Below are 13,553 nucleotides of genomic sequence, written 5' to 3' on the forward strand. Positions count from 1 at the left end.
TTTTGGGGACAATTTATACCTCCAGATTAGTGGAACTGCTATGGGCACCCGCATGGCCCCACAATATGCTAATATATTTATGGCTGACCTGGAACAACGATTCCGCAGCTCTCGTCCCCTATTACCACTCCTCTACTTAAGATACATTGATGACATCTTTATGATTTGGACCCATGGTACAGAGGCTCTAGAGGAATTCCACAGAGACTTTAATAATCTACACCCCACCATCAACTTATGCCTCGATTACAACATGCAAGAGATACATTTCCTGGACACTACAGTACTAATCAAGGATGGCCTGATCCGTACCACACTGTACCGAAAACCTACTGATCGCTATACTTATCGACACCCTTCTAGTTTCCATCCTGCACACGTGACTAGAGCCATTGTTTACAGTCAAGCTCTTAGGTACAATCGCATTTGCTCTGATCCAACTGACAGACACCAAAAACTACAAGAACTTTACCAAATATTCATAAACCTGAACTACCCACCAGGAGAAGTAAAAAAACAAATCGACAGGGCCAGACGCACACCCAGAGACCAGCTACTCCAAGATCGGCCCAAAAAAGCCAAGAACAGAACACCACTGGTCATCACCTACAGCCCCCAACTCAGACCACTGCAACAAATTATTAAAGACCTACAACCTATTCTTAATCAGGATGCTACACTCCAGAAGGCCCTGCGTGACATGCCTGTTCTCTCCTACAGACAACCTCCCAACCTCATGAGGATCCTCACTAACAGCCACAGCCTATACCCCAGGAACACCAGTCCTGGAACCTTTCCCTGCAACAAAGCCCGCTGCCAGCTTCATCCACATATCTTCTCTGGAAATACCATCACTGGACCTAACCAGGTTACTCACAGAATCACGGGCACTTTCTCATGCTCCTCTACTAACACCATATATGCCATCATGTGCCAACAATGCCCAGATGCTTTGTATATTGGACAGACTTCTAACTCCCTTAGACAAAGGGTCAACGGGCACAAAACAGACATCAAAACACTCCAGATCCACAAACCAGTTAGTCAACATTTTAATGGAATGGGGCATTCTGTCAATGACCTCAAGGTATGTGTGTTACTGAAGAGACATTATCGCACCATTTTAGAGAGAGAAGTGGACAAGCTGACTTTTATATTCAAATTCAGCACATTAACACATGGTTTAAATCGTGATGGGAACTTTCTGAGTCACTATAGAGGCTCGTCTGCATACTTGGCTCAATCTAATTCTGGATCTTCCCCCCCACCCCTCCACTCTCTGATTTGCTCACCTTGATTATCTTTTCCTGATTTGTCCTCCTTGCTTACTGTTTTTGGTTCTCTGTGCCTTCAATATTGAGTCTGTTCTGGTCTGGTTCTGGTCTGAAGAAGTGGGTCTGTCCCACGAAAGCTCACCTAATAAACTATTTTGCTAGTCTTTAAAGTGCTACTTGACTGCTTTTTGTTTCGATAGTGTATAGACTAGCACGGCTCCCTCTCTGTTACTATTCAAAGTGCTACATGACTGCATTTTTGTTTTAAGACCATACAGGCAGACATGTCCGCCTCTCTGAGACTATTTAAAACCAGGCACTCCAGCAGGAGTGCTGGAAACTGCCCTGCCTCACCTCTTCTCCCTGAGGGTCTGCCCCTGCCTTGCCTATTGCACCAGGCCCTCCCCAACCCCACCTCCTCCCCTGAGGCCTCACCCCTGCCACTCTTTCCCCTCCCGGATACCGGCCTTCTAATGCACAAACCCAAACACTCTTCCCCAGCTCCCTTCTCTGAGGTCTTCCCCCACTCAGTCCATCCTCCCCCGTCACTCGCTCACTTTCCCTGGGCTGGGGCAAGGCTGGGGGTGCAGGAGGGTGTGAGGTCTCGGGGGGACTGTGGGTTGGGGTCAAAAATAAGGAGTTCAGGGTGTGGGAGAGAGCTCTGGGATGGGGCCAGGGATGAGGCATTTGGGGCTCAGAAGGGGACTCTAGGCTGGGGGTAAAGCTGAGGGGTTCAGAGTGTGGGAGAGGGCTCAAGGCTGAGGCAGGGAGTTGGGGTGGGTGGGATACAAGCTCTGGGCTGGGGGGGCAGGTTCCAGGGCGGGGCCAGAAATAAGGGGTTCAGGGGGCAGGAGGTTTGGGGGCATAGGGGTGCAAGCTCTGGGAGAGAGTTTGGGCATAGGAGGAGACTCAGGAAGGGCTGCCAGGTGGCTGGTTTTCCATAGGAATGCCAGGTCAAGAGGGGACCCAGAGAGCTCGGCTCAGCACTGCTGATGGGGCTGTTAAAGTCTGGTCTGGGGGGCAATAAGCTCCTCGTCTGACTCTACTTGGCTCCCAGAAGTGCTGCCGCACTCCTCCAGCTCTGAGGCACTGGGGTGGCAGTGCCCCCATCCCGTGTGCCACCTCCGCAGCTCCAGGGGCTGTAGGGTGACCATCCGTCCCGTATGGGGCGGGATGGTCCCCTATTTGGGATGCCAAAAAGGCACCTGAACTTATTTTTCAAAAGGGACGATTTGTCCTGTATTTGGGCCCTCCGTCCTCCCCACCTTTTCCACCAGCAGCTGCGCTTGCACAGCTGCTGGTGGGAGTCACTTCCCTGAGTCTCTGGGAAGCATGAGCAGCTGCAGCTTCCCCAGGGCTCTGGGGGATTACTGGCAGCTGCTGCCTCCTTCCCAGTTCCCTGGGGCTTAGAGGAGCCACTCCTCCCCGCCATATCTCCCTGTCCCATATTTGGGACAGGGACATAAGGTCGCCCTTATTGGCTGGGAACTGCAGCCAATGGTAGGTGTAGGGGTGGCCGCAGCAAGTGGAAGCAGCGAGGCAATGCATGCCACGCAGAGCCACCTGGTCACTCCTAGATCTAATAGCCAAGGACAATTCCAGGGAGCCCCTGAGATAAGCCCTGTCTGCAGCCCACTCCCCCACTCCCTGTTGTAGCCTGGAGCCCCTGATTTCTGGCCCCACCCCAGAACCTGCACCCCCAACCCAGAGCCCGTATCCTCTCCCACACTCCAATCCCCTAGCTCAGTTCAGAGACGCCTCCCACACTCTGAACTCCACACCATCTGAAGTCCCCTTCTGCCCCCCTGCAACCCTTCATCCCTGGTTCCACACCAGAGCCTGCACCCCAACCTCCTGCCACAGCCCGTTCCCCTCTCCCACACCCAGAACCCCATGTTCTGGTTGACAACCCAACACCGGCAACCCTAGGCCTGAGGAGCATGCGGAACTTCTGCGCTTTGTGAGCGGGAGTGTGAGTCAGGCAACAAGCACATCTTAGAAAGTCTAAAGCAGGCTTGAGTCTCCTTCTCCTTGCACTCGATACCCCAGAGTAACTCCATGAATGCCGGGGTGCTGCACCAGTATAGACAGCTGCAAGACAGAATTTCTGAGGTTGCTCACCTCTGGATTTGGTGCAGAACCTGTCCCAGATTTGGCTTTTCTGTATTATTTCAAGAAGCAAAAAGAACATACATTTATCCAGCAATTAAGGCTGAATCAATTCATTGGAGGATACCGAGCCCTCAGTGTAGAGTCTGTATCACTCCTGCCCCTTAAATGATCATTGGTATCATTAATTCTTCTGTGCTGAATCAGGGAAGGTACATGCCTCTCCCAGCTGGCTGCTCTGGAATCTGTTGGCTGTACAGTCGTCTTTAGTTATCTGTGGAAATGGACATATAGATCCCTACCCTTTTCTACTCACCTAGCTCATTCCTGTCCTAACTACACCTCAGCTAGCTCTTCCCATCACCCTACTTACCAAAACACACACAGTGTGGCTAGATCGCTGCACGGCCCTCTGGTGCAGAGGGAGGGAAACCAGGGTAACCCGGAGCAGTGAGTGGGACGCACAGACAGACACTGTGGTTTCTGCCTGGTCCATTTGAATCTAGCTGGCATGGAAGCATACATCAGTGTGTCAGTCTGCCCAGAGGAGCCGCAGATGAAGATGAGGTGGGCCCTGGATGCACCAGATGAAGACTATTACAGCGACAGCTATGATGTGGTGATTGCGTTTGATGGAAGTGACCTCTCCCCCTCGCTTGAGGCACGCTCTTTCGCCAAGCAGGAGCCTGTGACCTGGACCCACTACATTGCAGCCGAGGAGGTGGTTTGGGACTATGCCCCAGTAATTCCCACCTCTATAGACAGGTGAGAGTACATCAGCATGGCCCGGGCATGGAGCAGGTTGTGGGTGCAGGAGTGGCCAGCTGCTCCCATTACCCCCTTTGTGTTTTCTTCCTCATCCTCAAACCACCACAAAGCCTCAGCCAGACCTGTCCCGTTAGCAGCTCACTGCTTCTGCCTTACACCAAAGAAGCGGGCTCAGCACAACAAGAGAGCAGGCTAAGTTCTGTTGGGCACACGCTCCCAGCCTCAGGGGAGTGAGCGCTGAGCAGGGCCCACAGATTGCAGCCATATCCCTTGCTGCCAGCAGATGCTCAGCTGAGGAGTGCAAGGCACCAAAGCTTCCTGCCTGTGCTCTGGGGGGAAATGTTCTCATTCAGAATCCAACCCAACAGGGATGGACACTACTGTCCACAGCCTGGGGAACAGGACTACCCCAGAATAAAGGCTGGGTGAGCCGCACACGCAGTACCAGAGCATGAGGCGCCATGTGGTCCCTGGCAGCAGCTGGGAAGGCTGTGGAAATGACACAGCTTCTGGGAGAAAGGGAACTGTCTGATCTGCTGCATCAGCAGTCACTAGCCTGGCCTGTGCTATGGGTAGGTTGCTCATGGAAGAGTTCTGAAGGGAGCTGGGCACTAGTCCTTCTCTGCTGTCCATGCTGAAATCCCAGGGCCCATCCTGTCCTATTGACCGGGATGGGCCGTTTTCTCCTGTGCTGCTGCTCTGCTCATTTTGGGAGATACCCACGGATCCCATTGGCCCGGTATTTTTGCAGCTGAGGGATATGATTCCACTTGCCAGAGAGGACAGGTGTGTGCCAGACACAAGACAAGATGAGCCCCTAATGATGCTCCTCTTCCTTCTGGGCAGTGGTAATCTGAGCATTATGTTGTAGCAGCACTGCCTGGCAGTGACAAATCTCGCCAGTCATCCCAGTAGCTCTGCTCACACAGGTCCCTGTGGGTTTTAAGCAGAACTAGACGGGGCAGACTCACTGGCAAGGCCCCAAGCAAGGTTCTGCTTTCCAAGGGGAGTCTCAGCCCAGCCCCTAAAGGACAAGTGTCCATCTCTTCGAACTCACTGTCCTGGTTAGCAGTGACTGAGCCCCTTCTCAGCGGGGCCTCAATGGGCCAATGGAGGGGGTCCTTCCGGATCCGGATGCTGACTTGGCCAAGCAAAGACCCTACTTGGCCATGGGACCCCAGCACAAGTGGGCAAATGCCAAGCGCACTGCTTTGCTACAGCCACTCACTCCCGCCAGGACAGGGTGTGGATAACAAACCTCTTGTGAAACTGTGTAGTCAGGGGTGTAAACACACTGGTAGGGAATAGACACAAGAGCCTGATAGCCAATATCAGTAAATTGCTGAATGCCAATACTAATATAAGGAAAACAGTTCAATACGATACCCATTTCTGGGAAGCCCTATTGTTGGTAAATTCACCTTATGTAGAATGTGAGCTCCCAGTTGCACATCTATAGGATGGTTTTTGGTAACACAGGCCCCTTCACCAAACCCAGCTGTCAGTGTGTCCCCATTCCTTAACGTATCCTGTACTTATCCTTGTTGTGGATACCAGCATGCCCAGAGGCACCTGTACTGGGGCAGACCATGAATGGATTTTTATCTCTGACACTCTCCCTGTTGTCTAACTCCAAAGCAGACTTTAGTTTTTCAGACTGCTGGTGTACTGTGGGTAAGTGAACAGGGTTATAGAAACACATTGTCAGTTTAGACCATGCAACTGCTAGAAATATTTATACATAACATACTGTTAATTGATATTGTGTGGTTAATGCATATAATAGATGTATGGTGACTAACACATATTGATAATAAAAACAAAAAAGCAGTTTAGCTACTGAACTGCTTTTTCGTTTTGATAGAATATAGACCAACACAGCTCTCTCTCTGTTATGTATTGATAACGTGATGTGTTTTACCCCAACGTGTATTGGCCAGCCTTTTCCTGTCTTCTGCAGAAGTGACAGCTGGCAGTTAACTCTGATCTTAGGGTTGTGGCAAAGTTGTATTTTGTTTCACAGATTTTCAGGGCAAGGGCCTTTTTTTCAGTCTGTTTCTCTACACTGCCAGATCCCCAGTTGAGGCTCAGGCACTACCACCATCCACACCAGCTTTATTATTAGACAGATATTATTCATAAGGAGGATGGCAATAACAGTAAGGAATCAGGTTCTTGTGCCTGTCTCTCTTCTGTTCTGCCTGGGCTCCCTCAGCTCTCCTCTCCCTCTCTGGCCTGTAGGAGTTACGCAAGCCGGTTCCTGGAAGCTGGCCCTCAGCGAATTGGTTCCAAGTACAAGAAGGTGATGTTTGTGGAATATACAGACAGGACCTTTCAGAAGCGCAAGGTGTCAGATCAACGTGACACAGGAATTCTGGGGCCTGTCCTTAAAGGAGAAGTTGGGGATCAGTTTGTGGTAAGAGAAAGACAGAGATGGCTTTTGGGTAGGGGGGTGGGAAGGGGAAACTTTGGAGATTGATTACTGTTCTTCTTCTTGGTTTCCTATTCAGGCCTCTCATCTGGCACAGAGTCTGTACTGAGCCCCTGGTAGTGGCTGGTGTTCACCAGAAAGAACCCTTCTTTCAGCTGCTGCTGAAATCTAGAGATAAAAGCCTCAGTGAGTTCAGTGGAAATATATGAGGGATGCACTTGGCTCAACCCTCTGGGCTTGTCTTTAACGCAATCAGTTGTGCTTAGTAATCTACGAACCTGTACACTGTACATGACTTCCAACATGTTCTTCTGAGACAAATCTGTCCACCTCCTTCCTTGAGCCTTCTCCAGCGATGTGCTGATTGAATGGCTAATTTAGGATGTCCAGTACCTGGCTGCTTTACAGGCACAGCTTATCTCACTGCACTGTTCTCTTTTATTAACCGGCTGCTTGTGATTTCTGGTCTGAGAGCAGGTTGTGATTCAGCAGATTCTAGTGCTAGTGTGTTTGATTTGCTGTGTAGCTGAGAGCAAGGAACTGAGACTACAGGCTTCAAACAGAGGTGGCACTTACCTTCATAATTATTTGAATGAGTGGATGTTCAGAAATGCTATGCACCTACAACTGCCTTTGAAGGAGATGGCAGTTGTGTGAGTCAGGCTGCCTAGTCAAGCCTATTATGGATTCAGTGCCCCATTACGGGCACCCATGTTTTAAAACAATCAATCACTCTGGGCCTCGCTTTTCCTGTCTGTAAAATGGGTCTGCATACTATTTCCCCACTCTCTAATAATTCTGCTATTTACATTTTCTTCCATGGATTGACTGAAACTGGGACCTCAGAAAAAGTCAGGGTCACAGAACTTAAGGCCAGGAGAGACGTACTGGATCACCTAGTCTCACCAGTAGCACCACCCAGCACCCCCAAATTAAACCCAACCACTGAAATGAGACCGAAGTATCACAGCCTACAAGGGATTGAGCTGTTAGGTGCCTCAGGCAGGGAAGAGGAGGGAGGGAGTACACTGGTGCCTGAGGCCCCTTGCAGTAGCAAGGCAAAGTGTGCCTAAAGACCCATCCAGATGAGATGGAGACAATACTGACTGGCAGAGGGAATCATCTGCCAGAGTGTGCTTGCTCCTCGACAGCAGAGCAAAACTCTGATAGGTGCCAGAGTTCAGAGGCTCCCCTTGTGACACCTTAATGGGGCTGGATTTGGAGAGGGTGGGTACTCAGTTGGGCTGGGAGAATGAAGACCTGCAAGGAGTGTGAAGATGAGTGACCACAAAGAAAGCTTTGCAAACACAGGGCTATGGAGCGCTCAGTGCAATTGCTGTTTGTTGTCATTTCAGATTGTGTTCAAGAATCTAGCAAGCCGGCCTTATAACATCTACCCTCATGGGCTCACCAACATAAGTTCCTATCACCCAGTAAAGTCTTCTGAAGGTGAGACTGGCTGGGGAAGGGTTACTGTAATTTAGCCGAGCTGTTGGCAAATGTCACATACTTTGGGACTGGGATGTTTTATGAAGCCTCCAGTAAAGGGCTTGTTTCACCTATTCACAGTACTTGGGTACTGATGTCCTCTGAGGCTGTATCAGCTCTTGGGGAGCCCTCTCTTTGAGGCAGGTTTTGGGGACAATCTGACAGAGGGTGGCTACTCAGGAGAGATTCAGGTACTGCCAAGCCGATTAGCAGAGCTCACACAGCCACCCAAAGCCAGCAGCATGTGTTTCTATGGGTGCCTTGGTGCACAAAACAGAATATATTCCACCCTGGATGGAAAAACTAGTGGGAGCGCTGCGCCACACCCACGTATTTTGGGAATGCCTTCCCATCCGATGCAGTGACCAGCATATGACTGGCATCAATTTCATTTCCCTTCTTTCCCTCTTCATTTCATATGGACCAGCCCTTCCAAAGAGCTGCCCGGAACCAGGCCGTTATAAAATGGTTTTGAAATGATAGTGTAAAGCAAAGTTAACTAAATAAACGTTCATAGTTCTAAAAGCATTTTAAATGATCAGTCAGCATTTAATCACAAAATCCTCTCGCGTGAAAACACTGCTCTGTGCTACAGGACTGAAATGGACAGGGCTGCTTCACAGTAAGGTGCTGTGCAATGGGCTGAAATCTTACCTCCTTTCACAGAAGTCAGTGGAATAACATTATTGTGAAACTAGTGTGAGTGTTACCTAAGGATAGGAAGACCATATTTCCCCATCCCAAAAATGGGACAGGGAGTTATTGGGGGGAGAGGGGTGGCTCCTCCCAGCTCCACCAAGCCCTGGGGAGCTGGGAAGGATGCAGCAGCCACCAGTGCTCCCCAGGAAAGCGGCAGCCCCCAGCCCGCCCTGGGACTCCGGGGAAGCAGAGGCCCCAGCGCTCCCTGAACCCCGGGGAAGCAGCAGGGATGTGGCTGCTGCCCACACTTCCCAAAGGCTCGGGGAATGCTCCCCAGCCAGTGGCTGTGCCTGCACAGCTGCTGGCAGAAAAGGCCAGTGGGGGAAGGGCCCAAATATGGGACATTTGGTCCTTTTTAAAAAATAAGTAGGGATGCCTTTTCGGCATCCCAAATACGGGACCATCCCGCCTAACATGGGATGGATGGTCACCCTACCTAAGGACCATAGTGTTCAAAGGTGGCAAAATTGAGCCCTGTTGGGGCTGCCTCCCCACTCTGACACTCCCAGTGCAGAAAGTGGGGTCCTGCAAAACCTTAAAAATACCTTGCCTCTACAGCTTAAAAAACACTTCCCCAAGGTCAGAGATTCCCTGACCCTGGGTTGGTAGACTGCCATCACCCAAGTGAGAAAAACCCCTTTAGCCCAGGAAGACACACTTGGGATGTCTCCCTGTGGGGCACCCCAAATTCTTAACCTTCCCTCCAGAGAGAGTTTAGAAACAAGGAGCTGCAATCTGACAGCTGACCTTTCAGTCTAAGGTGTAAATGTACACAGACTCTTCTCTAGGACCCAGGGATCAAATCATTGCCCTAAAAAAAGGTAATGTATTCACAAAACAAGAGAAAAGTACTCAGAAAGATTCTGGTTGCCGCACAGAGAATTACTTCCCTGGGATTCAGCTTACAAGTTACAGAGTTCAGGGGGAAGAAATCATTAACTAGAGCAATTCCACACCAAGTCTCAAAGTAACAGATAACCTGATTGTGTCTAATTAAACATTTCTCTTCCACTTACATATCTATGGCTTTTTATGGGACAGCCAGGATGTTTACTGGGTTCATTCCAGCTGCTTAGGATCAATCTTTTCTCTCTGTCCCCTCTGCATCAGCCACACAGACAGACCCATCAGACTGCAATTGTTCTCAGTTCAAAAGAGTTTCTCTTCTTCCCACTGGCTTACCTGACCTGCCAGGGTTAGCCCTTTCCCTGCATTCATTCAGGACAGGCCCATTGTGACATCAGTGAAACAGCTCCTCAGCAGAAGTCCTCCCTCCTGATGCTGCCGGATGGGGGAGCGGGCACATGAGCATGCCCCTGCTCTGCTCTGCAGGTTTGGGGGTTCCCTGTGATTCAGCTTCTCCCCGGTACTGCTTCTTGTGCACCTCTGTGCGGTTGCTAGGTTACCGTCGGGCCTCCCAAGCCCTGATGCCACCTGGTGGGAGTCTTTGGAGGATGTTGTCGCTTAAGAGCCAGGCTGACTCCTGGTTGGTGCAGGTGTAATCCCCGTATTTAGTCAGTGTTTGCATTTTCTCTCACTAGCCACCCTTCCTTTCTCACAGTTACTCTGCAGCTGTTTGTCATTCTGCCCTTCTCTGTCTCATTCTGCACCCCAGCTAATTCTTTGCTGTTTCACCTATAATCCCCACGCAGCACCACACAACCCAGACGACTCTCAGTTCAGATCAAACTCAGCCTGTGATACTCGCAAGTGGTTTCAAAATTGGCGCAGACCTTCCCTTCCATCACAGGCTGTTGAGCTCAGACAAGTACTACCACCTCCCTAGGAGTCTCTAGACTTTCCTCCATACCGTACAGGCCTCTTGGGTTTGCAAATGTGACCCTGATTCAGGAAAGGAACTGAGCATGTGCAGAGCTTTAAGCAGATGTATAAGGCCCAGTGCCCTTCCTTTGATGGCTCATGGCCTTGGGCTGGAAGTGTCATGGGATCATCTCTGATCTGGGTTGGGCCAGCAGCCCCCACAAGAAAAGCCCCAGTCATGGTATACATTCTGTAATGTGATGGGGTTTCTGGGCACAGCTAGAGAAATCAATCCAGGGCACCTTTGCTTAAAATCTGGGCCACTTACAGCCCCAGGCTGAGATTTCCTTCTCGCTAAGGCAAATCCAGCCAGCCTCAACAGCATCTCTGCCGGCTCCACTGGCCAGCCAGAAGCCACACAAGCAAACCCACAGACTTCTCAGCTGCTCTACCAGCCCAGATCAACAACAAATCCCAACTTAAGGTGAGAGGCTCTTAAACCTGTGTCACCCAACACCACACAGATTCTTCCAGACCCCAAAGGGCCCACACCCAGACCCCAGTCAAGATATGCTTGAATCTTACTCAAATCGCCACGCAAAAGCCAGATCCTTAGATCTAATATCTAAGGGTTTATTAATAAAAATGAAAGAACGGGGTTAGAGAGAAGAAGTGTTAAAGCAATACTTTAAAATCATCAGTCATAACTAGTGACACAGGCCAGCGATGTTATTTGCTGATTAAAAATAAAAAATACATGGAGATACACATCTCATAGAGCTGGAAGGGTCCTCATGAGGTCATCTAGTCCAGTCCCCTGCTCTCTTGGCAGAACCATCCCTTTTTTTTTTTTTTAAATTAAATCTATTTGCCCTGGATCCCTAAATGGCCCCCTGAAGGGCTGACTTGACAACCTGGGTTTAGCAGGCTAATGCACACACCACTGAGCTATCCCTCCCCTCTTGAAAGTCTCTGAAAGTTCATTTCAGGTTACATAGATTCAGTCATTGGAGCATCGTAGATCCAGCCTGCTGGGGTCCACATGCTGGGACATGGATCCTTGGAAACTACAAGACAATATACCCAAGATGGACAGTGGCAAAACCACACCATCCCCCTGAGGGATGGGCCCCCAGTCCAGGCAGGCTTAACTCATGAGGACTGAAGAACAAAGAAAGTACCTGCCAGGGCCTGTCTTATAGTTTTTCATATGCGGTGGGAAAATTCCATTCTTCTCCATTGGCCGTGGCTCACCACCTGACCCGTAACAGCAACAAAGGGTCCTGTGGCACCTTATAGACTAACAGAAAAGTTTTGAGCATGGACAAAACTTGAGCATGAGCTTTCGTGAGCACAGACTCACTTCATCAGATGCTGGACTTCTGATGAATCTGATGAAGTGAGTCTGTGCTCACGAAAGCTCATGCTCAAAACTTTTCTGTTAGTCTATAAGGTGCCACAGGACCCTTCGTTGCTGTTACAGATCCAGACTAACACGGCTACCCCTCCAATACTTGACACCTGGTCAGCTGGGTCACTGCTGAGTTTCCATTTGTTGCACATCACAAAATGGGTGTTGGCCGTCTGGTCCTTTGCTCAGTTTATTGTCCTGGCTGGGGTGGAGCCCCACCTCCCTTTGTGAACCTCTGCACTGAAACATTTCACACACAGCTGCAGAGCTCAACATCTGTAACTTTACCTACATAGCAGATACAGATACACCGGTAGCAAACATAGATTCAGGGCATCAGCAGCTTTCATTTGACACCTCACTCACCCCACCCCCAGCACAATATTTGGGGTCAATAGCCACACTAGGCATATAAAATGGTTTCCAGACCCAGTACAAAAATTCAGCCACATGTCACAAGCACTGCCCGTTCTGGACCTACAGACTTCTGCAGACTGTATGATCCTGAATCCTCCTTGTCCCTTTGGAGCCCTTCCTTCCTCCAGACCACTTTATCAGTAGGGTTGCCCCACCACTGAGTGCCCAACCCTGTGAACTGCTCTTGGGGCTTGTCTGTGACCACATACAGGTGTGAAGGACATACCCGTTGAGCCTGGCCAGTCATTCTGGTACAGCTGGAAAGTGACAACTGAGGACGGGCCCACGGACTCAGACCCTCGCTGCCTGACCCGTTTCTACTACAGCTCCATCGACCCGGTCCGAGACACGGCCTCAGGGCTGGTTGGCCCCCTCTTGATCTGCTCTAAAGAGTCGATGGATCAGAGAGGGAAACAGGTGAGCGTTTCCCTTTCAATCTCACCCCCTACCCTTGTGCACTGGGGGTGTGCCTGGAGCATGCAGGAGTCTCATTCCTTTCCTGTCGGAGCTGCAGGACAGCGACTGCAGTGTGAAGCTGTGACACTTCACAGTGTTGCAAGAAAGCATCATTGCTTGCTAAGTTTGCATCCTTAGGGACAGATCCCAAATCCCTTGCATGGGCAAATCTCTCCTGGGTTCACATGAGAGGTTTGTTTGACTAAAGAGCTACAGAATTTGCTCTTTCCATGAAATGACACTACACAGACCTTACAACATCCATGTCTGTCCCCTGGATTTCAGGGCAGGCAGCTGGTTGCCCACCCTGGGCAGCTGGGTCTGATGTTGGGTGCATGGCTACATGGCCAAATTAGGGTAGCATGAGTTATTAAGAGGTGGTCTCATATTTGAGATCAGAGCCGAGGTTACAACGAAATATTATATGAAATGATTTGTACCGCTAGTCATGCTTGGGCTCTCCTGTCATTGAGGGATCTCTGGGACTCTGGTGGGGCTGACTCCATCTCCCCCGAAAGAGGCCATGCACCCTGTTCATGAGATAGGGTGTTTGGCTTTGTTCTGATCCTGCCTCTGTGGCCCTGAGTATGGGCCCAATCCTACAGAGGAGGGAACCCTTCAAAGTCCCCTTAGGACGCTGTAATTAAAATGAATGAGCTCTGACAATGAAATCCACTGATGTTTTCTTAAATCCCCAATATGTATCCAGGCCCACTGATGGGGCGGGGGGAAGGGGCCA

The 13,553-nt window shown here is 50.2% G+C and overlaps 1 protein-coding gene across 5 annotated transcripts in view; it reads left to right on the forward strand.

Annotated features, from left to right (window-relative positions):
* F8 (coagulation factor VIII) overlaps window positions 1–13,553 on the forward strand; it is a 59,003-nt gene that overhangs the window by 18,924 nt on the left and 26,526 nt on the right. For all 5 annotated transcript variants that reach the window (XR_012647297.1, XM_075007853.1, XM_075007854.1 and 2 more), the window contains exons 8-11: window positions 3,890–4,148; window positions 6,393–6,567; window positions 7,938–8,031; window positions 12,570–12,775. Coding sequence is in view for 4 of the 5 variants with exons in the window: in XM_075007853.1 (XP_074863954.1) it covers window positions 3,890–4,148; window positions 6,393–6,567; window positions 7,938–8,031; window positions 12,570–12,775 (734 nt within the window). In the remaining variant the exon portion in view is untranslated. The remainder of the gene's footprint in view (window positions 1–3,889; window positions 4,149–6,392; window positions 6,568–7,937; window positions 8,032–12,569; window positions 12,776–13,553) is intronic.

The sequence above is a fragment of the Carettochelys insculpta genome, chromosome 13 (genome assembly GCF_033958435.1).
Source record: "Carettochelys insculpta isolate YL-2023 chromosome 13, ASM3395843v1, whole genome shotgun sequence".
In the NCBI taxonomy this organism is placed as follows: Eukaryota; Metazoa; Chordata; order Testudines; family Carettochelyidae; genus Carettochelys; species Carettochelys insculpta.